At 52.7% G+C, this 27,862-nt stretch overlaps 1 protein-coding gene across 2 annotated transcripts in view; it reads right to left on the bottom strand.

The window, feature by feature from the left end:
- The window catches only part of GALNT14 (polypeptide N-acetylgalactosaminyltransferase 14), a 209,578-nt gene that overhangs the window by 11,435 nt on the left and 170,281 nt on the right, over positions 1-27,862 (bottom strand). The window contains exons 7-13 of one of the 2 annotated variants that reach the window (XM_043604207.1): positions 20,533-20,620; positions 19,720-19,804; positions 16,339-16,442; positions 7,970-8,096; positions 5,490-5,582; positions 1,355-1,438; positions 736-880 (exon numbers count right to left, since the gene is read on the bottom strand). In XM_043604207.1, coding sequence (XP_043460142.1) covers positions 736-880; positions 1,355-1,438; positions 5,490-5,582; positions 7,970-8,096; positions 16,339-16,442; positions 19,720-19,804; positions 20,533-20,620 — 726 coding nt within the window. The remainder of the gene's footprint in view (positions 1-735; positions 881-1,354; positions 1,439-5,489; positions 5,583-7,969; positions 8,097-16,338; positions 16,443-19,719; positions 19,805-20,532; positions 20,621-27,862) is intronic. The other variant, XM_043604208.1, reaches the window with a different exon arrangement.

Below are 27,862 nucleotides of genomic sequence, written 5' to 3'. Positions count from 1 at the left end.
ACCCTTGGTGACTGAGCTCCATCCAGGACAGGGTTTACAACAGAAGGGCTGTTTACTTGCCGCTTCCTGCATTAGATCCCTTGGTTGGGGGGGGGGGTGGCCATAGAGACCAGCAACCTAGTCACTCCTCACCTTGAGAAGAACGGTGTGCTGGGTGAATGAGTGAAATGCCCAGAGGGATGAAAACTAGAATTTGTGAATCAATGAAACAGGATGTCAAAGCTGGAAGCTTGCATAGAATCTCTAAGAAACCATTTACAGAGCAAAGGACAGTGACCTGAGAACCTGGGTGAATACTCACCATTAGTGTATGAAAGCGGAGAGTAGGAGCCGGCAAAGGAAAGAGGGAGAAAGAATCTGGATTCTGCAGCTCTGTGGGAGCCAGGAGGAAGCTATGTGGCTAAAGCTGGATGTGCTTTACTATATCCACCTGACCCAGCCCACATTTACTGCCAGCAGGTAGGACACCAGTGACGTACGTACTTATTAAATCCTGCTAATTTAATGGCAATTTCCTATAGGCACGACGTTGCCCAGTAAGAAGAGGTCTTTCAGAGAAACTCTACACATTTGGAAAACTAGTGGAGTGCATTCAGTCCCAGAGTAAGGAGGAATCATACTTCTTCTCCTCTGTTGCTAAGCTCTGGGTATAACTGGACCCCTGGTGTCACAGAAAAGCAGATGACAGAGGCTAAGTCCCTGTACATGTTCTCATATCCCCAGCCTGTTGCTCACCTGGGATTTTGCATCCTCGCCTTTGATCTTGACACAGGGGCTTAGCCTGAGGTTGTAGATCTCGGTGTTTCTCTGCCTTTGAGACTCTAGGCACTTCTGCCTCTGTCGGATAGTGCCCTTCTGGATGGAGGAATCGTTGGGGACTCTGGAGGAAAGTCACAGGAATGAGGAGAACCAGCTGCTCTTTGGCTTAGTAACACTAGCAGCTGGAGAGGTCAAGGCAGGGTTTTGAGGATGACAGGGGCGTTTCATCCTGGGTGGTATTACCATGACCTGTGCTGGGGTGGGGGCTGCCACTAGGAACAATCCAGCAAGGAGAGACCCAGGAGCCACAAGGGTAAGGAGCCTGACATAGGACAGCGTCAACGAGCTCACGCCCTCCGATCAAGTGGGGCTCAAATGCCAGCCGTTGCGAGACTGCTGCTAGCTAACCTCAATCCCTCACGCTACTGATTAACTTAATTCCTCTCCTGGTTTCAGGAAGGAAGGGGAGCTGACTGGTCTTCTCAGAGCTCCACGCACTTCAAAGTCCTGATCCAGTTGGCCACGGGATGTCCCTTCTCTGGACCAAGTCAGCTGAGGGCCTTGCCCTGCAGCCAGCAAGAGGTAGGGCAGATACCTGAGCTCTGGATAGACATTCTCCAGGTACCACTTGAAGCTCTGGCAGTGCAGATTCTTCCTCAGCTCCAATCTGCTCTCGACGCTGGGGGTGATGGGGGCAGGGGTAGACACAAAGACAAAACACAGCTGTGTCACAGACAGGTACCGAGGCCGAGGCACAAAACACAAGCTGTTGCCCACGCTGCACCCACATCTCTCTGGAGGGTACTGGAGAAATTACCCGAGACAGATTTCGAGAGCTCCAGACACAGCTATGGAAACACTTAGCAATATCTCACAATGGCGTGGTAATGACACGCACGGAGGGTTTGTGCTTTTACTTGGAAATGGGATCTGGGGGTGTTTTTTACTTTTCATTAAAAACAAGGCTACAAGGACATTCAGGGTGTTGTTGCTAATTTACTGCTAGGCCTCTGAGTCTACTTATCCACAAATCCCTCTTTGGATTCTGTAGTCAAAATATCATTCCTGACCACCTCTCCCTCAAAGAATCATCTTCTTTGGCTGGTTCTGGTGCCTGGTCATGTCTTTATGCATCAGACATTTATTGAGCGCCTACTGTGTGCCAGGCGTTGTGCCCCATGTGGGAAATGATGGATGGCGAGCTTTTGAGCAATTGACAAAGGTAATGAAACAAGCAACCACAACCTTGTGGGGACGTGGGGCGGGCATGTGGGGACTGTGGGGGCCCCTCAGAGGCACACCCTTGCTTGTTGGGTCCATGCTCGCCCAGGCGGTAATGGTGAAGGTGGTATCTGGAAGGAAAAGTGGACGCTATCGAGACAAACCAGAAAGTGGGTGAGGCAGGGGCCCCAGGTAGAGGCAGGGGAATAGCAAAGGGAGATTGGTCTGGTGGCAGGGGCAGCGTGCGCATGAATGTATGCACGTGGGGGTGGCGGATTGGAAGTAAACGGGATAAGAGATGATGAAACGGATGGTAAAGGGTCTGGGGGCCACTGGGGAGGAGTCTGGACTTTGAGGCAATGGGAGGCAACTGATGGGCTCTTAGCAGTGCAGAGCAACGTCTGCACTTTCAGGGCATCTTACTGGTGGCGAACTGGTCTGACGGGGCAAAGCTGGAGACGGGGCGGGCAGGGGGAGGCGGCCGCAGAAGCCCAGGAGCTGCTCACGCTCTCAGGTAGGAAACTGGGGAGTGGAACGGAGAGAAGGGACAGGTCCAAGCCCCTCCATTTCTCCCCAGCTGCACGGCCATCACCCTTCTGGGTTCCATGGACACTTTGTTCTTCCTGGGTGACCACAGAGGACCGACCTTGACTGGGCCAGCCTCCCCTCCTTCCGGCCCTGACTAGACCAGGTGCTTTCACAGCCAGGACGTGTACTTAGCACTGAGCATATTTCCTCACCAGACCCAAAGTAGGGTGAGCAGAGGAATGACATCACTTTTTTTTTTTAAAGCTGAATGTTGAGTGTTCAAGCAAAGACCCAGGTGCTCAGTGTGTGAAGGGCGCAGGATCACCGGGGCTTGGTGATTGCAGGACATGGGAAGAGACGGGGAGGGAAGGGTCAAGGCTGACACCCAGATTTCTGACTTGGGCAGCAGGACACAAGGAGGAGTGTTCATGCAGATGGGGGATGCGGGATGAGGAACAAGCTTAAGAGTGAAGTAGACGAGTTCTCTTCAGGATTTGAGTTAGAGGAGCCTGGGAGGCGTCCAGGTGGAGATGTCCAGTTTGTACTTGGAGAAGGCGCAGTACGAAGACAGAGAGGACAGACCCTCGTGGAAGACCACATACAAAATGGAAAAGAGGAAACTGAGGCTGCAGATGGGACCAAGAAGGAGGAGTGGGGGCAGCAGCACGAGACTGCAGGTGCAGAAACCGTGGCTGGAGATACGCCGGAGGGGCTGGGAGGGAGAAGACTGATGGGGTAACACAGAGGATGTACGGGGCCCAAGGGGGTCAGGGTGAGCCAGGTGGGGGCTCTCAGGAACAGGAGGTGGGGGTGGGGCTCAGATCACACTCAGGAGAGGAGCAGGGAACAGCCGCCCACAACACTCGCAGGCAGGAGCTCATGACGCGTGGCCCTGAAGGAGCAGACAGGGCTGTAAGGGCATGAGTGATGCTGGATTGAGGAGAAGTTTTTGTAGGTTTTTCCCCACCTCCTTCTCTTCCTTTTTAAATGGTTTAAGTTTTAAGCTTTACGACACTGTCTCAGTTTAAATGCAGATGGGAACCATGCGGTAGGGAGGAAAGATCAGGGCTGAGGAAGAGTGGAGACCCGCGGAGGACAAAGTCCCCCAGAACAGTGGTTCCCACGCTGTCTGCACATTAGAGTCATGGAGGTGGGGGTGGGGTGGCTGCCTCTTAAAAATTCTACAGCCCAGGCCATACCTCAGAGTAGGTCAACTCTCTGGGAGTGGCAGCAGTCATTTTTGAAGCTTCCCAGGTGACTGCAACATGCAAGCTAGGTTAGGAAGCATTGCCCTAGAACTTGGCTCTTCGAGGAGAGGTCCTCAGACCGGCATCACGGCACCACCCAGGCGGGAGCTTTTTAGATATGCAACCACATTTTAACAAGATCTCCAGGAGACGTGTGTGCACATTAAAGTTTGAGAAGTCTTGAGCCAGGAGGCAGGAGAGAATGAATCCAGGTGGAGGGAGCTGGATAAATGTTGACTTATGAATGAATGCAGATGAAAGGTGGATCCCGAGTACAGGTGGAGGGCTGGCTAACACGGCAGGAGGCACACCTGTCTTTCGAGATGAACTAGAGGAGAATGGGGCAGATACAGCAAAGTTCACAGGTCATTTGTCTTGGGAAGTTGAGGCCATCTATTTCATCTATAAAACAGAAGGTGTCATCTGTTGTGAGTGACGGGTGAACTCAGGGGCTGGGGAGACAGGAGAGGTTTAAGTTGAGATTGGGGAGAATGGTACCCAGGAAAGGCGGCAGGACTGACGGGTCTGCCAAGGGCCTCCCTGAGTCTGATGGCCACGGTGTGTTAGCAGCACCGGCTGATACCTTCCAGAACCTTCAGCAGCCTGTGCGCAGGGGAGGGAAAGGCACAAAGTCGGGTTCATCCAGGGTTGAGAAAACTTTGCCTGGGGTGTTGACAGATGCACAACAGGGCAAAAGATCTGAGGACAATGTCTTTTAAACCTTCTCTTTAAGCAAGAGAGTGAACCCAAGCTGGGGAGGGCAGGAGGTAAGGAAGGGGGAGGTGCATGGTCACAGACAGTGGACCAGAAGTTTGAGGACTCAGGACAAATGTCCTGTGAGGTCCTGTGCAATTGCCCTGGAGGGACAGCATGGGTTTATAACCTCAGAGACGGGAGCCATTCTGGCTGGGTCCGATGTAATCCTCCTGAGGGGTGCAGGCAGCAAAACCCACCCGCTCACCAGCCTTAGTCTGACTGAAGGACAGCAGTGTGACAAAAAAAAAAAAAAAAAAAACACAACACTGGCTGCTCCTCAAAACAGTCAAATGACAAACATAAACAAACATAAACATCCCATTTTTCTTTTATCAGCTCTGGGCTGGAGAATTGTACCCTATAGTTTTGGGATCAGACAGGTGTGGTTTGAGCCTCATCCCCCAGGTGATTTGATTAGGGCAAGTCGCTTAATCTGCAGAAGCCTCGGTGTCCTGTCCCGTAAAATAGAGGCAATTAAATCCATTACTCAGAGTTTGGGGAGCGCTAACAGGATAGCCTTTAGGGCATCTGGCACAGAATTCCCTTCCTGTCCTTGTCCACTCCCAGGAAGCTAGAGCAGGGTGCTAGGGGACACCTGTCTGATACTGCTCCTCTGAGAAGAAGGGCAGTTTGCGTGTGGGTGACTCAGAATTCGGAGGAGGAGCTCTGACCTCTAGGGACTAAGGCCGTTGTGTCCCGCATCCTACTTCTCTGTAAAAAGCTATAAATATCGCCCCATTGTGTGAAACACAGCTCACTCACTGGGGCGGTGGTCCAGGTTGTCAGTCATTCCATAAGAGCTACCGAGAGCCCTGCACACCCAGGACAGGGCAGGAGCAAGAAGGGACACAAAGGAGAGCAGCCACAGCCCGGGTCCTGGAGTGGCTCAAAGGCTGGGTGACCAGCGAAGTGGACAGGCTGTCAGGAGCTGGGGATCGTCTCAATCCTCTGCACGAATTAGCCTGAAAGGACACTTACTTTCCAAAGGGCCTCTCCAGGGCGAATGGCCGGGCAGCATAATAGTACTGCTTGTATTCATCCATCCACACTTCAGCTGTCCTCTTGGTGTTCCTGGGGAGGTGGGGTGGGGGTCACATATCGGTTAAAATGCACATGTAAACAACATTACCCAGCTGGGGGCCCCAAGACCCAGGAATAGCATTCTTCCCTGGGCGCTGAGTCCAGCCAAGTCCCACCTGCTCTCCAAAGGGGCCTTTCCCCCAAGACCCAGGAAATTAGTAGGAAGGACAAACTCCTCCCCAAAAGGTACACACCAGAAAAATCATGCCAGAAATAGAACTTACGTGGCTCAAAAATGAATGAATGAATGAATGAATGAATGAATGAAGAGAAAAGAACCAGGAGAACCCACACATGCCAGTGACCAAGAGCAGAGAGGCAGGGCCTCCAGCTACCCTCAAGACCCCTGATCAAGGAGCTCCCCCTTTCTGCAGGGAAAGTGGTAGGGTCCCAGCTTTTGGCGGGAAAGCCAATCACACATGGCTTCCTGGAGCCCGTGTGCTCAGTGTGGCACAGGCATAAAGAATCAAGGAATCATGCCGTCTGTCAGACATTTGGCCAGCACACAAGTCTCTTCCAAGAGTTTGCTCTGAGTCTGACCTCATAGGGCACAGAAAAAGCGAGGGAGACTGACACGGAGAATGTCACCATTCAGCAGACAGGGAGGCAGAGGTACGAGGAAGAGCCCGCAGAGCAAGACCGAGGTCATCAGAAAACAGATGCCAGGTGCAGCGGAGAAGCAGCTCCCACCAAGGTCCACAGAAGTGAACTTGGGGTCTCACTACACGGGGATGCTCCTGCAGACTTCTGGTTCTGTCTGGAGCAGAGGCATTCCATATAGGGGTATGTTATGCTCTTCCAAGTTGGTGGACCCAGAAAGAGTCACGCACCCGCAGTCCATTCTTGGTGCACTCAAGTTACCAGCGCTTTGCTGGCACGTTCCCCTGGGCTGGTCATCAGCCAACTGCACGCCGCTTAGGAAACACCTGTGCCGCTTTTCTCTAACCACTGACTGACCCACTGGCCAGGGCTCAGATTCAAAGACAGTGCCTGTTCTGGAGCCTAGGGCTGCCCCCTCATTCCTAGGCTGGCCCCCTTCCACATCATAGCCCCCTGGCTTTCCTACACCAGGGGTCCCCCACTCACCTTTTCCTCCTGAAAACCTGAGGGCCCAAGGCAGCTCTCCCTTTGGTGCCCGCTGGGTTTCTCACCGCCCCACCCCTGTCCACCAAGTTCCTACAAAAGGTGTTAACTCTTCCCCTGCTCAACCCCATGATGGCCCTGAGACCATCATGTCAGGACATGACCTGTACCTGCTCATACGTGTGAAAACTGAGGAAGGAAAAACACCGATGAGGAAAACGACGCCCCAGATGAAGAAAAGCACCAAGAGGCACTTAGCTTCCCCCTCTCCCAAATGGACTAAATGACAGAAAAGGAAAAAGGAGGGGCGCCTGGGTGGCTCAGTCGGTTAAGCAGCTGACTTCGGCTCAGGTCATGATCTCATGGTCCATGAGTTCGAGCCCCACGTCGGGCTCTGTGCTGACAGCTCAGAGCCTGGAGCCTGTTTCAGATTCTGTGTCTCCCTCTCTCTGACCCTCCCCCATTCATGCTCTGTCTCTCTCTGTCTCAAAAATAAATAAACATTAAAAAAAATTAAAAAAAAAAAAGAAAAAAAAAAGAAAAGGAAAAAGGAGAATAAATGAAGTGAGGCTGTCAGATGACAAGACACGAGAATAAGGGAAAAAGTGGGAAGACGGAGGAAAGATAGACACGGGGAGAGGGGTACACAGGAATTATTTCTAGAAGGAATCACAGGAGAAGTGTGTACAAAGGGACAGGGCAGGAATAGGTAAGTGCAGCACCGGGTCACTGAGGCCCCTGGATCTTCATCCTGCCCTACCCCTTCCCGCTGCAGGTGGTGCAAACACCCTCTGCAAGAAGCCCAGGGTCGCAGGGCTTCCCCAGCCTGGACCCTGTCTGGGTGCCGGCAGGGCCCTGGGGCAGGCACGTGAACTGTAGCCACTTGTGCGTCCCCAGTCTCAAATCCTTCCAAGGACCTTTCCCCTGGTGACCCAGCCTGAAAGTGGGAGCAGTGGATCTTCCAGAACTCAGAGGCAAAATGGCATCCTCTTCCCCCAGCCCAAATGCCCCCAAATACCTGGAGCCCTGCAGGACGGTGCTGCCCAGGGACATGTGGGCCTTGTTGAGCCCTGGGCAGTCAGCGGTGGGGAACAGCCCCAGGCCTAGTCCTCAAGCTGGGTGGGCAAGCCCGACCTTCCCTGCTTAGGCAGAATCCCAGGGAGAATAATGTGTGGCTCCAGAGCATCCAGAACACTCGGGAAACTTACCAGAGAACATGGGACAGCCACAACCCATCACTGGGAAAACCCTCAGCTTTCTGTTGCCCCCTTGAAGCCCCTGGGATGTGCACTTACTTTATATATGTGTTGGCATTTCCATCTGGGAAAACATACGGGTGCTTCTTCCGGAAGACGTGGCCCACCCGGCTGCAGGGGATGATCTCGAGGCTGCCCCCACACATCCACACTCTGAAGGAGATTTCTGTAAGACAGCCGTGCCCCCTCATCACTGCGCTGTGTCCTCAGGAGGGGAGGGGACCCAGGATGACAGCCCTGAGGACCAAGGACATGGTCAGGCCCCACTGCATCTAGCCTAGGGCTTGGGGGTGAGGAGGTGGCTTTGTAGACTGTGTGCTCTGCTGGCTGGGCAACCTCAGTTTCCCCATCTGCAAATGGGGACGACAATATCTCATAGCTGGGAGGATGACCAGAGTGAATGTGGAAATAGTGGCTGGCTTGGAGAGGCACACGTTTAATTAGCCCCTGTTCCCTCCCCTCATGGAGGACCACAGAGGGCTGGAATCAGGACCGAGGAGAAAGAATCTCCAGTCAAGAATATAGGAGAATTTCCCGACAGTCAAGGCCCAGATAGGAACGGCTGTAATGGAAGTAGTGAGTTCCACACTCTCACAGGCTAGCAAAATACAGGGGCAGGATTCCCAGGAAACCCCTGGACGAGGTGTCGGTCACCTCCCAATGGCCTGACTGCAATTCTATCATTCTGTAAGGGTGCCTGAATCGTAGCCTGGGAGGAGGAAGTCTAGCCAGTAGCTGAGAGCAGCTGTAGAGAATGCTGGAAGCCTCTACACTTGCTGGGGTTGATCCCTAGGGCGGGGATTTTGCACACATACCCATTTCTTGCTGGTTGGCTGCCGGCTCTGAAGCTGAGGGTAGAGCAGAGTCTGCAGAGGTGGCTGGGAAGAGGCCGGGGTGTGCATTTCTCCCCTGGGGCTGTGTCCTAGCCTGGTGCTCCCGCCCCGGAAGGAAGCAGGGGAACACCAAGGTGGGGGAGGGGAGTATCTCATCACCGCTAGTGTTTAGAATTGCTGAACGACTGTCAGGCAGTTTTGTGATTGCTTTTACCTTCTCTACGGACAGTGCACCTCCTTATTGCCTACACCCAGGGCAGGCTCCCCCGTGCACCCCACTGGCCAGGCCACTGGTGGGAAGTGCCAGCTTCCCATCTGGGAATTGCCGCCTGCTCCATGCTTCTGCAGTCAAGCTCAAGTGGGAGGAGGGCAGGCTGAATCGTATTCATGCCCAGGCCCATGGGTGGCTGCTCTTGGGGGCAGGGCACGTGGAAGCAGACTGCGGTCCAGGAGCAGGGAATGAGGATGTGAGTATTCTAGTGCCCCACATTCGTGCTCCAGTACCTTGGGCCCTACCTCCCTGGGTTCTTTCACCCTGGGTCCTCTCTCTCTTACCTGCTGCCCCTCCACTTCCTGCTCCCTGTCTCCTCCCATTCCGGCTTTCCAAGCAGGTGCCTGGACACGATTTCTCCATTGTGATCCTCACCTGCTCGGTCACTCACCTGTCCTCAGCCACCCTTTACCTGTCCCTACTGCCTCCTGCCCTGTGCCCTTGAATTGCAGGCAAGGCTCCCTAGATACCAAGCCCACTGCCACCACCTTCCCCACACCGGCCCTTCTGCTTGCCCAGGTTCTGGTCCCAGTGCGCTACAGCTCATTCTCAGGAAGCTTGGGGACAGGGTGGGGACAATGCGCACACTCAGATGAAGAAAGGGCTTCTCAAGATTACTTCCAAATGGTGGCAAGAACATGGAGTGAGGGAGGAAGATGAGAAGAGCTCGGCTTTGGGTTTGGCAGCCCCGAGTCCACGGCAGTCCCCCAGCCGTGTCCCTGGGGGATCCCGCTTCATTCAGCTCACTGAGGCTGGGTTTCTTCACATGCCAAACCAAGATCACAGAAGTACTCCACAGGATTGCCGTCCACATCAAATGAAACAGAGGTTTTGAGAATACAGCAAAACATCTTTAGTACGACAGGAAGATCAGCCGTGGCTGTGATCAGACGCCCCTGAAGCCAGTCTCTGAAACATGGACCCCATTAGCACTGCCCTCCCGTACCTGCTTCCAGCTTCCTTCTTCTGCCACAGCAGCCACTTAAAATTTGTGGAACTAACACTTTGGGGTTTTGACTTTCCATCAAGGTCCTCGATACGCACAATCTGACGTTTGGCTGGAACACAGTGGGATCACGTGCCCCAGCCTGGTGTTTGTGGGATGGGGGGACACGAGCAATGAGTGAGCTCAGCTGACTGCCAACACCCGCCTCCCCACCCTGCAGCGAACGCACCGAGGGGCTGCAGGGGCCGGGCCCTGGAACTGTTAGCACACATGTGACTCTGGCCTCAGGACGTCTTCCTTAACAGTATGCTCCAAAAGTCTACTGTGCTCCCCTCATTTCCTCTCCAGCATCTCAAAATACGGTCTGCTCCAGTTCCCAAAAAGGAAAACCCTCTCATCTTGCAAAACTAGAGACGGAGATCTGGTTTACTAGATATAACCTACAAATTTTGTGCCAGCCCTCCTCCAAAAATACGCATACGTTTTGGCTGTGGTCTCTTCCTTTCCATGTATTCAAATAAGACATATGTCCCTCCTCATTTGCAAAGCGAATCCCTCCAAACTATGCCTCAGTTCCACCCCTCGCCCCCCCCCCAGACCCCTGCAACCTGTTTCTGCCTCCGTGCTTCCCGTGCCCAGGATCTTGCTTCTCTCTCCATCTTTGTCCCCCCCGTCGGCATGCACAGGCCCCCCACCTCGGAAAGCAGTCATCGGACCCTGGTCCTTCTCCACCTTCCTTCTGGTCTTCTGGCATTCTTCCACCCTGAGGCTCTGTCTTTTCCGTGTCTTCCTGACACTGCTTCCTCAGCTGGCCCCATGGTTCACGTGATGCTGAGGACTCCCCTCCATCCCGCCAGCCCTAGCTTGCTCCTGGCTCCTGTGCCAACTTCCAAGGCTGTCTGACCCTCTGCCAGGGAGTGCTGGACACCAGCAGACGCATTTCATCTCCTACCCGGTCCTCGCCTTCCACAGCCTGCCACAGCCTGTCTCCTCTCCTCCACCTGTTAAACCATCCCTCCTCCTCCTCCTCCTTTTCCTGTGGCTGCTGCTTTAGCCTAAAATCACCACGCATCTCAATTCTGCAAACGTGAGCCATGGGAGGAAAATGACCTCTTCATCTACCCCTGGGCTGGGCTTTGTTCTGTCCTCCCTCAGGTGGTAGCTTATTAGTCATCCTAACAACCCTGCTCCTGGTCACGGATGTCCTTATTTTATGATGCAGAAGCGGTTCTGACCTGACACCTGCCAGCGGGTTCCTGGGGACTGAAGCACATTTCCCCACTCCTGAACTCGGCTCTCGCCCTGCCTCCACCTGCCCTCAGCACTCAGCAGTAGCCGTCGGCCAACGCAGGTGTGGGTGCAAAGACGCTGGCTTCAAGGCTTTTATCGGCCAACAGGAGAGGCTCACCTATGACCAGCCACCACGCTGCATTTCCTCCACTCACTCATCCAATCGTGACAAATGCCCGTCTTTGCGCCCCGTTGGTCTGGCTGATGCTGCCCGTAGGTGCCTGAGGCCCGGATGCGCTAACAGCTTCTCTGCTCTGGAATCTTGAGTGTTACAACTGGGGTGATGGGAGACACGGGGACTGACCTGCACTGTGGTGCTGCCCCCAGAGTCGGGCAGCCTGGGGGGTGCAGATTGGTGTGATGTTTCACAGGTGTATTGTGTGGGATATTTAGCACCCAGGACATGAAGTCGCCCTGTCCTTGTCTACACCACTGACATCAGGATAACCGTCCACACAGATACTTGCTGACACCTGGGAAAGTCTCGGAACCCAGAGGCCCCACGCAGCAGGGGCTCGTGCGTCAGCAGTGCCGTGGACAGAGGCGTGGGGCAGCGGGCCCTCCAGGCACCGCCTAGACCCTCTACTTTCCACGTCTGCGGCTCCTGCTCCTGCAGAGTCATCACTTTCTTAAGTGGGGAGGCCGAGCAAAGAGATGCTGTAGGGAATCTGTAGGGGGTTCTCGCTGAGTCAGCGCCGGCACCATCTCCACGGTGATGAATGTCACGCAGGCCCTAATACACTCTGAATTCCAGGCAGGGAGACGTGTCATTATTCCACCCTCATGGGGGGGTGGGGAGGGGACGGCGCTAGTATCTTATTTTCTTTAGGCATCAGACTCATGCTTGATGGAAAGCTGCCCTCCCCACCCTCCATTCTCACCTCTTTTCTTCTGTCTCATCAACCCACTTACCAGGTCTTACCAGGTCCCCATGGCACCCTTGCCCTCCCCCAGACCCACCTCTGCCTGACAAGCCCATGACTGGCTGGATGGGAAAGGGGACGCTTTCTCCCCAGACAACAAACCACAGCCATCCGAACACCACTGCTCAGCCAGACCCATCAAGGCTCCAATTTCATTTCATAGTCGGGTTTCTAAACACAGGTGGAGGGCGCTTTAGACACGGGCTCCGCCGACTTCAATGATCCTGTTTTACATGGAGCTGCACATATCGTATACAGACACGTATTGTACACACGGCAGGAGGACCCGTTCTGCCTTTGGCCAAGGGGAACCTACTCAGGACAAGGGGAGTGGAGTGAGCTGTGGTGGGCTACTGTTCTCCACAAGTCCACACATACAAATGTGGCCATAGAGACCCGGCTCCTTTTAATGATCTTTAAGTTCTCAGGACCTTCTGGGCCTGGAAACTCTGTTATTAGTTTTTAATGAATGCATGGACTTGAGTAGAGATCATTTTCTGGTCTACAAAACCACACCTCATACCATCTGGGGCCATTTCGCTGCATCCAGGCCCCTAGCTTCTGAACAGGCACTAGCCACAGGCCCACCATGGTCACCCAGAGCCATAAGCCTGCAAATGCCAAGGTGGCACACTTATCTTTCCATAATCCCTATGAAAACAAGCCATGTGTGTTGTCTCTGCTGGGCCCAGGGTAGACGTGGGGAAGTCCAGGGGCAGTGGGAAAGGATGGTCCTGGGGGACTTCATCGGGGCATGGAGCTTCGGCCCAACGGCCCAGAGAAGGAACCGAGCTGTGGCCTGCTTTAGTTTAGTTCCCTGTCTGTGGGGAGAGGACTTTTCATCAGACGTGGATGCTCTTCTCAGATGAGGCCATCTCCGTCACCTTGAGCCATCCAGCATGAAGAGGGAGAGGCAGAAAGAGAAGGTTCCAGGGAGAAACTAGTCCAGCAGGTCAGATACATGCTCCTTTAGCAGGTGCTGTCCACCCCCCACCCCTGAGTCTGAAGGGGTAGCAGGGGCATTAGCTTTATCTACTTACAGCAAGCTGCCCTGGGGCAGGGGAGGGTAATCGTCACCTTTGCTGCCATAACAAAGGCCACACAAACCTGGTGTGTGGGTTTGGCTGGGCCCCATGCTGAGGGCCTCCCAAGGCCCAAATCCAGGTGTGCGAACCACGTTCCATGCTGGGGGCTCTGGAGAAGAATCCACTCTCCAGCTCCCAGTCCCTTGGTTTGGAACACGGGTAGCCAGCACTTTCCAGTGTTCTAGGCCTCTAGGACTAGAGGTTGGAGGCATATTCTCGCCTCATCCTGGGTTTAGCGGCAGGCAGGCAGCAGCACAGGTGAATGAACGCAAATACAGAGAGGGCCCAAGCCTCGTAGAGAGGAGAACTGGGTGCGGAGGGGCCCAGAGTGAGTAGGGTGGGCGGGAGAGCGGGCGGGGAAGGTGTGCTAGTCCTGGGGGAGGCCGCCCCGGGAGCTGTGTTGTGCAGTGGAGTCCACACTGTGGAGGAGGGAGGCCAGGTGGTTGCAGAGGGCAGGGCATGTTGGGGCTGTGCCTCCGGACTGATGGCTGGAGAGGTGGGCACACACCAGGAGGGACTCAGCTGAGGGGTGTGGGCCTCGTCCTTAGGACAAGAAGCACCCACGGTGGCCGCCACGCCTGGGAAGTGGGAGAGACCTGCATTTCAGTGCTCTCTGGCCCAGTGGGAGGCTGGCTTTGAGGGGAACAGAATAGTCCTGGGGCTGGAGAGAAGGGTGGATGTGAACGATGATGCTTCGGGTGCAGATCCCGGCACTTGGTGAGCTGGGCTGCGGGGAGGCCCCCCTGCCACACCCTGGAGCCAGAATTCCTTCCCTCAGCACCATCCCTGAAACTTAGAGAGCTCCCCGACCCCACTAAACCCCCGATTGTCATCCCCATCCTGATGGGCTCTTCCAAATGCCCACTCGGGTGCCTACCTATGTTCGCATGCAGAATTGGGGTGCTCCATGTGACATACGCACCGTTGGAGATGCCCTGCATCTTCTGGCATATAAAATGCTTAAAAATTTTTTTTAAAAAATCCAGAAATGGCTTTCAAAGTGCTGAGAGCCGGCTATAACATAACGGGATGCTGGGATGGGAGAAAGCGGTGTTTCCTGGGATAGCTGTCTATAGAGCTTTTTTGTGTTAGATTGTAAAATTAAAAAAAAAAAATTTGTGTTGGATCGGAAAATGCCTCTCCCACACCTCCGCAGAAGTCCCTCCCTACTTCCCCAGTGGAATCAGCACTTGTTAATGTCCCACGACCGGAAGCAACTAGCTGAGATTGCCACTTAATGTGGGCAGATGTGTGTCAACATTGCTATAAACAGAAGGTACTGGAAGGTTGGACCGGAATGTGCCATCATTAAAAATAACGTGCTGCCTGAATCCCAAAGCGACTGCCACATGGAGGAAGGCTCACACTCACTTTGTAGGGTTCAAGGGGGCAGAACAAGTCCCAACAGACAGAGGCTAGAGGGAGATGGGTTACCACCAAGGAGAATTTTCTAACAGTTTAACACAAAAATTCACAACAAGAGCATGTGCCGAACTGTGAAGCAGTGAACGTGTTGTCATAAACAGCACCTGAGCAGAGACAGGATGTCTGTCAAAAGTGCTATAGAAAGGATTCGTTTGATTGTAGCAGGAAAGGCCAGAGCACATGAGAGGATCATGAGAGGACCTTGAGTGGCACGATGCCCTGGGCTCTGGGCTGCCCAGAAAGACAGAAATCTCGTCCCCATTGGGATCGACAAGAGTCTACCCGGTTCTGAGCTCTTCTGGGCCCGTGCAGGCACAGCTGATCTCAAACCCATATCTGATTTATTTCCCCAGGCTGTTCCAGGGGACGGGTGCCAGGAAGGGGAGGCAGTTTGGTTCGTGGGATTGGGGTTTTCTGCTCGTTTGTTGAGCTTCCAATCTGGCTCCTGATGGCAAGAGATGTATACTTTTGATGGGTTTCTCTACACTGCCCAGTTTGGGAGAACAGATGCTGTGGGTCAGGCCAGCAGCCATAAATTCCTGGAAAATAACTCTTAGTGACTGAGGAAGAAAGCCATAAAACACTCTGGAGGCACGGACAGGAAAAAACACTGGCAGAGGACAATGCATGAGATTACTGCTAAATGCCCAGCCGAGCCCCACGGGTCATTCTCAGGCCACGTCACTGCTCCGTGAGCCTGTGCCCAACGCTCCCCAGTGACACTGTGGCCTCTTCCTCTCTTTCTCCAGTGTCTTCCTCAACAAGTAGTTACCAAAGCCACCTTCAAGGTGGCCACTACCGTAAGCACTAGAGACAGCTGGGAATAAAACAAAATCGAATCCCAGCCCATATTCTGGTCACTTCCTGGATCTTGCTGCCTGGGAGCAGGGAAAGGAAACCAACACAATACCTGCTGGCGTTGTGTGCAGATGGCTTTGGGAGTTTTACAGACCCGACTCTGGAGTTTCACAATAACCGCAAGGAGCACCTCGTGTCGCACTTCTACTACATGAGGCAGCTCTGGGCTCACTCAGTGCTACGAGCTACACGAGCGGGTCCCGGACTGCTCTTTCTCCCGTAACTGCAGAATGCAGGCCCACACCACTGCAGCCAGACACGCTTGCACAGTTTTGTACCCCTTCCACCCACACCCCTTTCTCTCTCACTAAAAGACAAGGGCCAGATGCTCCTGGGCTTCTGTGGCGATGACCCCAGACCCTCTTCATTACCCTGGTGCTGAGTGCTGTGTGCACAGAGCAGCAAACAGATGTTACCCAAGTCACGGGGTCACTGTCAGCCCTCTCCATCCATGGGCCCCTTCCAAGATCCCCAGTTCAGAGCTCCCAGCTCAAGCCTCCGGCTTGGTATTCCTCCTTAGTCTTCCTGGCTTTTGCATTTCAACTTGTCCCTAACGGTCTTCCCCGGGAAGGCTTTCCTGGTGCTCAGCGTCTGTGCGGCCCCACGGAGAAATGCCTTGTTACCTCCACCCTCCCGGCAACCACTCCTCCGGTGCCCCCACTGGCCTTGCCCCCAAGGAGTGACTTACTGGCCCCTCCCAGGCCCTCACCCCAGGTACACGTGGTTCCAGGACACAGAGATGCCACCCGGCCCCAGGACACAGAGACAGCGACTCACCGAAGTTCTCTCCACCCCAGATGTCCATGTCTGTATCATATTTCCCCAGGTATTCAAACCAGGATTTGTCCATCACGAAGAGCCCTCCAGCGATGATCGGAGTCCTATGCATTTGGAAGGAAGGGAGGGAGTTACGGGAGAGAGACTGCCGTCACATTCGTCTGCCCTGGCAGTGCAGAGCTCAATACAACTTTCTCCCCATTTGTCTTCCTCTTCACAGGGCCAATGCATTATTACCTAAAACAAGAACATGCTCTGGAGTTTTTTCTTTTGATTTTAAATCTCCCGGCCTCACAGACAGGCTAATTTACTCATCAGCATGCCTTCCATTGGGGGAGCTGGGATTTGCTCAGAACACTGCTGCTCTGAGGGCCTGGGGATCCTTCACTGGCCTCTCCCACAGGCCCTGACCATCGTGGCTCTCTTGGGGGGTTCCATTACTGGGAGCCCGGGCAGCAGGCCACTGACCAGGCAGGGAAAGAAGACTGAGGCAGCACCTGTTAACAGCACATCCTAGGGCGCCTGGGTGGCTCCGTCAGTTAAGTGTCTGACTCCGGCTCAGGTCGCGATCTCCCAGTTTGTGAGTTCGAGCCCCGTGTCGGGCTCTGTGCTGACAGCTCAGAGCCTGGCACCTGCTTTGGATTCTGTGTCTTCCTCCTTTTCTCCCCCCCCCCCCCCCCACTGCTTGCACTCTGTTTCTCAAAAATAAATAAATATTTTTTAAAAATTGCACATCCATTTTTTGAGATTGTGTTCTCCTTTTCTTCCCTCTTTACCCCTCTATCAGGGGTTATGTCACCTATGTTGGGGTCCTAACCCCCAGTACCTCAGAATGTGACCTTATTTAAGGAGCGAGTCTCTATAGAAGTTAAAATGAGGACATTACGGTGAACCCCAAACCCATGTGACTAGTGTCCTTAAAAAAAGGAAACACAGAGCCAGAGAGACAGACGTGCCTAGAGAGCATATAATGTGAAGAGGCACGGAGAAGAGAGCCCCCTGAAAGCCAAGGAGAGAGGCCGGCATTGCCCTCAGAAGGAATTGACCCTGTCGACACTTTGATTTCCGATTTCATGCCTCCGGACCTGCAAGACAATACATTTCTGTCGATAAGCCACTCTGTGTGTGGTACTTTGCTGCAGGAACCCCAAAAAACTAATACACCCTTATCTTTGTTTTTTCCCGTGGGATCCCACCCCACCTTCCCCTGCCTCTGGTGCCTGAGAGAGATGCCAGAGAAGCCACTTGGAAAGGAAAAGGTTGCAGAGGAAGGCAGACAAGGATAGCAGAGTCCAACCAAATAATCCAGCAAGTTTAGGGATGTGTGTCTATAAGGATCGGTGGCTGGGAGAGGTGGGCAAGCCCTCAGGGACCTGGCCCCTCATCCAGCACATCCAGAGGGTGAAGGCAGTTTTCACCCATGTCAGTTAGTTGATGGAGAGCAGGTCCAGAAACCAGGTCTCCCAAAGCCATGCCCCCTGCTATTTCCTGCAAACTGACCTAATACTGGGAAACACTCATTCTGGGAGCAGGGATATTCCCACAAGAAAAGAGCCCACCCTCAGAATTCCACCACTGGGACAGAGAAGGGTAACACCAGGAGGTGGCTGCACCACCGCCCCCTTTGTCCTTGATGTGGTCCACCACCATATCATGTGCTGCCACTGTTGGGTAGCTGATAAGCTGATGTGTGCTGCATGGAGCTCTCAGTGTGGGAAGAAGGTTCTACTCTCCCTTTAGAAATAAAGGGCAGGGGGCACCGGGGTGGCTCAGTTGGTGAAGCGTCCAACTCTCGATCTCCACTCAGGTCACGATCTGATGGTTCAGGGGATCGAGCCCCTCATTGGCCTCTGCACTGACAGTGTGGAGCCTGCTTGGGATGGTCTCTCTCCCTCTCTCTCTGCCCCTCCCCAGCTCGCATGTGTACTCTCTCTCAAGATAAATAAATAAATAAACATTGAAGGAAGGAAGGAAGGAAGGAAGGAAGGAAGGAAGGAAGGAAGGAAGGAAGAAAAAAGAAAAGAAAGAAAGAAAGAAAGCAAGAGAAAGAAAGAAAAGGCATTAGCCAGCATGCCATCTGGCTCCAATCTCCCTCTTGGCATCACTCCAGATTATGACAGCTGGAGGAGGAGGGAGGAGAGGCCAGCAGGTAGGTGAGACAGAGGTCCCTGGTAGAGCTCTCCTGAACACACACGTCTCTCTGGAGTGTCCCCATTTGGCTCTTCATAGCTCCTTGGTTCACAATCTGACTTATGTTCTTAAGTTAATTCAGTGCAAGTGAGCAAACGTTTACTCTATGGCAGGTCCAGAGATATGGAGATGCCCATGAAGAATGTGGGGCATCCCTAAGTTACCGGCCAGAGAAACTGCATCCTAGTGGTCTTGTCTGTATTTCTCCAAGCACTTTTATCCTCCTGACACCCCACCTGAAGCAGACAGGTGTCAGCTTGGAGATTCCCCAACAGGTCTGGGACACATGAACCAGCCTTAGGTAGGAACACCCACACCATACGTCCTCAGTGCTCAGGACACAGGCTCCCTGCTGGGTGGACACCATGCTCTGTTCTACTCCCGGCCCCGTGACAGGTCCCGGGCCCCAGACGGCCATCCTGCCACCATGTGCAGCAAATCGTAGCAGGGGCCTGAGGAGAGAACGCCCGCAAAAGAGCCTGAAGTTGATGCCACCATCTCATTCTCAGACAGGACACAGCAGATGTGTGTTTGTTTGTTTGTATATATTTTATTTTGAGGGAGAGAAAGAGTGCATGCACGCAAGTTGGGGAGGGGCAGAGAGTGAGGGAGACAAAGAATCAAAGCGCGTTCTGCACTGACAGCACAGAGCCCGATGCGGGGCTAGAACTCATGAACTGTGAGATCGTGACCTGAGCCAGAGTCAGACGTCTAGCTGATTGAGCCACCCAGGCGCCCCAGACGTGTTTGTTAACAAGCAGCAGTGGCCAGGCCTCGAGATCAGCCTCTGCTTACAGCACTGCTGACCTGACCTTTCCCAGGCTGAATCCTGCCTGGTAGCTCAGCTCTGGCCCTAAGGAACCATCTTTTCCCAGTCAGAGGCTCAAACAGGACCATCTGGTCCCAACTTCCCAACGTTTCGCGGGAAGTGTAAGTACGAGGTGCATGTGTGGGAAGGGTGACACCGGGCAGCTCCTCAGCACAGGCCTTACCAGGCCCCTGTCCCCTCAGGAGACATCTCCTCGAAGACAGAAACTCCTGATGTAAGGGGAGATGGGGGCTGGCCTGGCAAGGGTTCTCCTGGTCTCTGCCCAGTCCTGAGCGTCCAATGTGAAATGCCTCCTACACTCTGCGGCAGTGGGAAGGACCGAGTGGTGACAGATCTGCCCAGCCACCCCTGCCCTGACTTACCTGATGGGCTCGGTGGGGTCCAGGCGCCGAGCCTTCTGCTCTGGGGAGAGCTGCTCCCATTGGAAGTGGAGGCTCCAGTCAAACCCTGGAACACAGCACCGAGTTGCTTGATTTGGTCTCTCATGTGTCCCTGCAGAGCCTGCGCAACGCGTCCCTTTTCTGGAAGCTCATGAACGCATCCGGGGAAGCTGGTCCCAGGCTGGTCAGCAAGAAGGCCGCCAGATGTCCCTCCCACAGCTTCTCTTTCTCTACCTCCTACTGCCTCTCTGAGCCTTCTCTGCTGGGCAGTTAGAGGATAAAGGGCAGACGATAGAGTCACTTGTGACAGAGTCTAAGGGGGACAGGATGGGTAGTTACGGGCGTGGCCCTTGGCCAGGAGCATTGGGGAGGCGCCAGCAGGTTTTTGTAAGGGGCTGAGCTACCTCAGATCAGTTTTGGGGAACCAGCACTAGGCCCTGAGCAGAACCTTGGTGGGCCTCAGAGAGAGCGTAGCGACCAGTGCTGAGGTGACAGAACAAGTCAGGCCCTGCCTAGCTGGGGGGGTCCTTGCCTCCCTCCTATTCTCAGGTCCCAGAGCGAGTCCATATCAGAGCCAGGGCTCTGGGGGCTGGAGGCATCATCCTACACACTCCCCTGGCCGTTCCATTTGTGGCCTCAGTGGTAAGGCCACAATGGAGCCACCAGCATTATAGGACTCATGGCTGGACGCTCCAGACAAACCACCAGCAGACGCTTCCCCCACTTTCCCCCTTGAATGCAACAACCAGGAGGAGCAGCGAGTCCTTGCTGGGGAGGGGTGCTGGCCCTACTCACCGCCCCTGAGCTCTGCGGCCGACTCGATGTAGTTGAAGTTGTCCAAGCTGATGATATCAATCACGGGGCACACCACCCGCGTGTAGTCCTGGAAGACAGCAGACTCCGGGCTCAGCCTGTGGTGCCAAGGAGCCGGGCTGGGAATCAGTGAGCTTGGCAGAGCCTCACCCTGGTAACGCCAGGCTGGTTTTGTGGCCTTGACTAAGCACTGCCAGCTCTGGATCTTAATTTTCTCATCTAGAAAATGGGGTACCGTGACCTCTCTGGTTCCATTGCCTAAAACGCCAGGAACCTTTCTCTGACTCCTGGAGTCCTTCTCAGCCACAGTGGCCTTTGGAGCATGGTGGGGACACGGCAGGGGCTGGCTGGAGAGGGATGCACACGAAGAAGGGGGAAAGCAGGAAGAAGGGGGCTCTAAAAGTCCTTCACCATCAGTGGGGTCTCAGGAGGCAGAGGCCACAGCCAGCCCGGAAGGTGACCTCTACCTGCAGTCCCATGAAAAGAAGCCACACACCCACAGGAAAAGCACTTTGGAATTTCCAAATACCTTCATTCTATGCCTACGTTTACGAATAGCATCTCTAGACATTCCTAACTTCAGGTGTCACTTGTGATGGTCACAGATCGGTGCCTCCAGCCCTGACTCACTCCCTTCCTTCCAGACTCAGATCCAGTATGCCACTGGCCACCTCCGTGGATGCCCCATGGGCTTTCAGTGATGGCTTCATCATCTTGTCCCCAAACATGCTCCTTTCCCTCGGTTGCCTATTTCTGCTAACAGAACCATCGCGTATCCCTCCGTCTCCCCAGCACAAAGCAGAAAGCTTCGCCTCTGCCCATCACCCGTCGAATCTAACTCTGAAACTGCTCATCTGAGTGTGTCCTGCCTCCATTTTTCCCCCTCACACCTGGCGTACCGCAGTGGACTCCTACCTTATCCCACTCTCTTCCCTTCGGTGGCCGCCGAAATTGTCATTACGATGTGAAAATCTCACTGTGCGGCTCAACAGCTAAAAACCTGAACTGCCTGCAAGATAAGGTTCCAACTCCTTAGCCTGGCATTCGAGACCATCAAAACCAGGCCTGTATCTTCCTTTCCGGCTTCCTTGCTTGCTGTATCCCTCAGGCTCCCCTGTCTATAGGCATCAAAGTCATCCAGGAAACATTCTCAAAATATGCAAGACAGAAGCACCAGCTCCTGGGGGCTGTCAATGTGCTGCATATATTTTTAAAGCCTTCCCTGCTCTGGGTGAACACCCTGTACCTGGCTTGCGGGAGGGGAAGCTGGGGGCAGGGTAAAGGAGATGTGAACATGGAGACTCCACAGCCAAATGGAAACCAAGCAGCCTGGGAGAGTCAGCAGGTCGGGGAAATCAGGCGGGACCACATCTCCAATCCTCCACACCTACCACCTGCTGGCACAGGCAGGAACCTCTGCTTCTCCTTGTCGCCATTTCATTTCCTAGTTCAATCTCTGTCCCAGATGAGGCTGTCTCCTTATTTTAAGCTCGGACTCACCAGGTGCCTGCTTTTATGTTCACAGACTTCATTTGGCCCTCAGCTTCCACGTGTGACTCATCCTGACAGTGACAAGGTACCTCGGAAGGCAAGGGGCCCATGTGGAAAGAAATGCTCATTTTCAATGCATTGCTTCTACCTCTGGGCCACGCACAGATGCCCCTTCCACAGTCGACACAGCACCTGCCCAGCTGCCACTGCTCTCCAGGCACCACTCAGGCTCTGTCACTGTGTGTCTCTGAGTGTGCACACGCACCACGTGCCCACGCACAGCCATCCACACCAATACCTCCCCATGGACACAATCTCAAAGACATCCTTGTGACTTGAATTCTGACATGGTTGCAGAAGTTCGGAGACTGAACTTCTTCTGTGAGTCTGACAAAGTCCTCATTTTGCCTTGGCTTGTTGAGTGTTTGGGTCTTTACAGCTTCACTAAGTCCTTATGTCAATGCTTGTGCAGCAGAGAATTAATCTTGCCCGGAGATATGTTTGGCCGTTGCCCAGCTTCCGGGCAGTAACTCCTAAGCCCTCAGAATGCCCTGCCTAGAAGAGTGTCCCTGTTTCCCTGGGAGATTTGAGATATACCAGACAGTCTATCCTAATAGTGCGACTTATGATGAGGGCCTTGGGTCGTGTGGTACCAACTCAACCTGACCTACGGAGGGGCATGGAGACCATGGGGCAGGGGGTGGTCAGCCACATCTAGGTGACTGACCCCCAACAAAAAGCCCAGACACCAAGGCTTGGGTGGGCTTCCTGTTCCGAAATGCTCTGTACATGTTGTTATACATCCCTGCTGGGAGAAGTGAGTGCCGTGTGTATAATCCCACTAAAAGAGGTCAACTAGAAGCTTGTGCCTGGAACTCTCTATGCACCTGTTCCCACCGCTGAGTTTAACCTGTATCCATTTGCTACACGAAACAGTAATCATGAATATAATAGCTTTGCTAAGTTCCAAGTCCTTCTAGTGAATTACTGAATCTGCGGGTGGTCTGGGGACCCCCACACCGCAATCCTGGTGTTTCAAATCTCTCCTCAATATTTGGAAATTGAAATGCAAAATAAAATGCTGGTTGCTTGCCTGGGAAAATGCTGGTTGCTTGCCTGGGCCACAGCCTTCCCCAGAAGCCACCCAGGGGCTCTGTCTCCAGGGTGCGTCGGCTCTGGTGCACCGTCCCTGTACATTCCAAGGGCTTCTGCCCTTCTATTACTCCTATCACAGTTCATATGTGGTGTCTGCTTAGAGTCATGGAGACCAGGTGGGTAATGAGGGATATTTGGGGCTCAGTGCTGTGTGAAGCCATGTCCTTAAAAAGAGGCAGCACGAGACTTTACACATGACCCTTAAAGCCAGGACGCAAATCTGAGTGACCCTGGGGGTCAGAGTAACTGCTCCACTTGTGCAGCACTCAGCCCCAGCCCACAGCCTGCTGGGCAGCAGGTGTTCATCAGCGTTGGCTCAAGAGGCTGGCTGTTAACTCGCTCTGAGGGTACTATGTCGATGGCTGGTAGCAAAGGGGATGGGTCAGTTACAGTTGAGAAAAATGGCCTCTCCTCCTACAGGCTCAGGGATGGAAGGACTTCCGGTGAAGATACCCAAAGCCACCACAGGTGCTGGCCCGTGAGCTCCAGTTGGCTGGTCTTCAAGGCTAGGCCCACAGGTCGGCTTAAGCAGGCAGCTGGAGGAGTCACTGGCTGGCCCATGGCCTGGACCCCGTCTCCTCCCCACCCCCCCACAAGTCCATTGGCAGCAATGACAGAGGCTGAATGCACCAGCCAATGGCCATCGATCACCTGTGCGGTACACCTCTCCTTCCTCCACCCATTCAGGTAACTAAAACTACACTGTGAATGGGCACTCAGAATGCTAGAGAGATCAGCCACTCACTTGGTGAACCAGCTTTACTGAGCACCTCTTATGGTTTAGGAATTGTGGCAGATGGAAAGATGGATATGGCCTCACAGTCTAGGGAAGACAGAGGACGGGCACTGGAGGGTGACGACGGAGCCTCTAAGGCAGGCTGGAGGGGCGGGGTGGGGGAGAAGGAAGGGGTCCTCGAGGAGGGGACAGAAGACCTGGGTTCTCGTTCTGACGCTGCTATCTAGAATTCACGTCACCTTAAGCAAACCAGCACACGCTGAGGAACTGTTTCTTCATCTATAAAGTGAAGACAAATTATTATTTGCCAAACCATCTTGCCTTCCTAACAGGGCTTTTGGGTGGAAGAAGAGAGGGAGGCATGTGAGAGGCTTTGAAGCATATGTAAGCCATTATTTACATAAATTTACCAAATGCTAAAGGGATTGAAATTTCTTAAAATCTTTTTTCCTACTGAAGAGATATGTAGATAAGGAGCGGGGAGAAAGAGGCTTCTGTTAAAAGAATTAAAACCAACCTGGTGCTTGTTTCAAGTATCATCGTGTAGCTGAAGGGAGGAGACGGGACACGAGAGAGCTCCTTGTGGAAAAGACCAGCTGAGGACGGTTTCTGACAGCCCAAACTCGGCCTCTCTCTTATCTCTTTCTATTTTTGAAAATCCCCAACTCCAATTACAGCTTAAAATTTCCACTTCTACTCACAAGATCAAATCACGTTTTACTCTGAGACGAGACACAATACAAAGACGTGTGGAAACACAGGCTGACACACGCCCACATCCCTGTCCTGGAAGGGATGTCTCAGTGGAATGTTCTAGCAACAAGAGCCAGGGTCTGGAGAAAACCTCTGCAGCCCACAGAGGCTGCTGTGGCACTCCGCAAGGGGCAGAGCCAGACCACGGCCCCAGGGTTTGTCCGGCCAGTCCCCTGCTACCAAAGCTTTAGATCAGAAAGCGGTGGGGATCCGGAGCTCAGCCGGGGAGGATGAGCTCTATTTGGGGCCAAGTGACTGCCACAGGAGGAGCACTGGGTGGCAAGGAGCACTCACACGCAGGAGGAAGAAACGATGAAGGCTTCTCTGCCCTGCAGGTGAGGCTGACCAGGGATGCAAAAATGAGAGCATTTTTCAGAGAGGGCTTCTGTGATGGCCTCATAGGCACTGGGGTGGAAAGGGTTCATTAAGGTTGTCTGAGGAAAGCAAGGCCCCCTAACATATCCTGCAGGGCCACATTAGCCTGGGGGGGGTCCTATAGATCAAACACTGAATCGCCACATGATCCCACAATTCCACTCGTTGGTATCACCCCAAAGAATTAGAAGCAGGCACTCAAACTTGCATACTAATGTTCACAGCAGCACTATTCACAATAGTAAAAAGATGGAAACAACCCAAATGTCCATTAGCAGAGCAACGAATAAACAAAATGTGGTACGCAGGCAGTAATTTCTCTGACACTGGACATAGCAACTTCCTTCTCGATATGTCTCCCGAGGCAAGGAAAACAAAAGCAAAAATAAACTATTGGAACTACATCAAAATAAAAAGCTTCTGCACAGCAAAAGAAACAATCAACAGAACTCAAAGACAAGCTACTGAATGGGAGAAGATATTTGCAAACGACCTCCCTGATAAAGTGTTAGTATTCAAAATATATAAAGAACTTTAAAACTCAACACCAAAAAAAAAAGAAAAAGAAAGAAAGAAACAAAAAAACCCAATCAACTAAAAAACGGGAAGAGGACCTGAATAGACAGACATTCTTCCAAAGAAGACATACAGATGGCTCACAGACACACACAAAAATGTTCAACATCACTCTCACCAGGGAAATGCAAGTAAAAACCACAATGAGGTATCACCTCACACCTCACACCTGTCATGAATTTTAGAATGACTAAAATTAAAAATACAAAAAACAATTGTTGGTGAGGATGTGGAGAAACAAACGGGAGCCCTCATGCACTGTTGGTGGGAATGCAAACTGGTACAGCCACTCTGGAAAAGAGAATGGAGGTTCCTCAAAAAGTTAAAAATAGAACTGCCCTACGATCCAGTAATCACACTACTAGGTATTCAAAATACAAAATACAAAAACACCAATTCAAAGGGATACATGCACCCCAATGTTTACTGCAGCATTATTTACAATAGCCCAACTATGGAAACAGCCTGAATGTCCACTGATTGATGAATGGATAAAGATATGCTGTATACATGCAATGGAATATTACTCAGTCATAAAAAGAACGAAATTTTGCCATTGGCAACGACGTGGATGGATCTAGAGTATATTACGTTAAGCGAAATAAGCCAGTTGGAGAAAGACAAATACCATGTGCTTTCACTCAAATGTGGAATTTAAGACACAAAACAAAGGAGCAAAGGGAAAAAAGAGAGACAAACCAGGAAACAGAGTCTTACCTACAGGGAACACACTATACTGATGGCTACCAGATGGGAGGTGGGTGGGGGGGATGGGGGAAATAGAAGAAGGAATTAAGAGCACACTTATGATGAGCCTTGAGTAATGCACAGAATTGCTGAATCGCTATATTGTACACCTGAAATTAATATAACACTCTATGTTAACTATAATTGAATTAAAATGAAAAACTTAATTAAAAAATGTGGTACACTGTGATATTGTGATATAAGAAGAAATATATACCTGGCTTTTGATCTTGGTTCACTGCACAAGAGCTTCTTTTTTTTTTCTAATTTTTTTGATGTTTATGTATGTTTGAGAGAGAGAGAGAGAGAGAGAGAGAGAGAGAGAGAGGGAGAGAGGGAGGGGCAGAGAGAGAAGGAGACACAGAATCCGAAGCAGGCTCCAGGCTCTGAGCTGGGAGCACAGAGCCCTACATGGCTCGAACTCATGGACCATGAGATCATGACCTGACTGACTGAGCCACCCAGGCGCCCCTATTTCACTAAGAGATTCTAAAACCCTTGGGATTTCCTGAGAGATGGGGGGACAGTTATTCATAGTAATCCCCTTTCATGGAAACTGAGTTTACGCTAATGAGATGACCGGTCAGCTGGGGAACCAACCACTTGATTAGAGGGTTGGTACTTTCAGCATCATCCCCGCCCCCCTCACCTCTGTGACCGGTAGAATCTGGAAGGGCCTCCAGGGCCAGGCAAAGCCCTGAAATTAAAGGGTCTGTTCATAACCTACTATTTCTCAATCCAGACCTCTTCAGCGGGATTTTGCCAGAAAAAAGGGGGAGAGAGCATTTTCTTAAACAGCGCTAAGTTCTGAGCTCTCCCAGTCTCAGGGAAGGTGGTCACAGGATGGGTATTAACCTCTGGGCCCACGTGTGAGAACTCTGCAAGGCCACCGAGGTGCTCTCGTCGGGACGAACGAAGCTGGGAAGGATTTCCCACTTTTCGGAGTGGTTCACATATCCCAATTCTTTCAGCCTCAACCCTGTCATTTTGCACAGGGAAGATGGTGTGGAGGCAACACGGAGGGCTCTGGTGCAGGTGGCGCTGGCCAGGGAATATCAGCCCAGGTCACATAATTCCCCTGACACTGTGTCCTCGTCTGTGAAATGGGTATGTGAAAAGTAACGGACCTCGTACTGCACAGAGCGGCCGTGGGAGTCAACTCAGGCAGAAAATGAAGGGCAGCAACGCTAAGCACTGATGCTGGTACCTTCTGGTGACTTCTGTAGATCAGGATGGGGGTGGGCGGACTTCAGGGAATATAAAATACCAATGGGAACATTAAAGAAAGTTGTTTTTCTTTTCATACTTTCAAAAGGAGTAACCGAGACATAGAGGAAACATACAGAATTCCAGAGTAATCTAAAGGCAGACAGAGGCAAGGAATAAAGGTTTCTCAGCATCCTGCCCACCTGCCTTGGCCTGTGGGCAAGGGTGATGCACGGCTCGAGGAAAGACAGAAGCCTCAGGAATTGGGTGACA

Source organism: Prionailurus bengalensis, chromosome A3 (genome assembly GCF_016509475.1).
Source record: "Prionailurus bengalensis isolate Pbe53 chromosome A3, Fcat_Pben_1.1_paternal_pri, whole genome shotgun sequence".
Classification (NCBI taxonomy): domain Eukaryota; kingdom Metazoa; phylum Chordata; class Mammalia; order Carnivora; family Felidae; genus Prionailurus; species Prionailurus bengalensis.
This window is presented reverse-complemented; position numbering and strand designations above follow the sequence as displayed.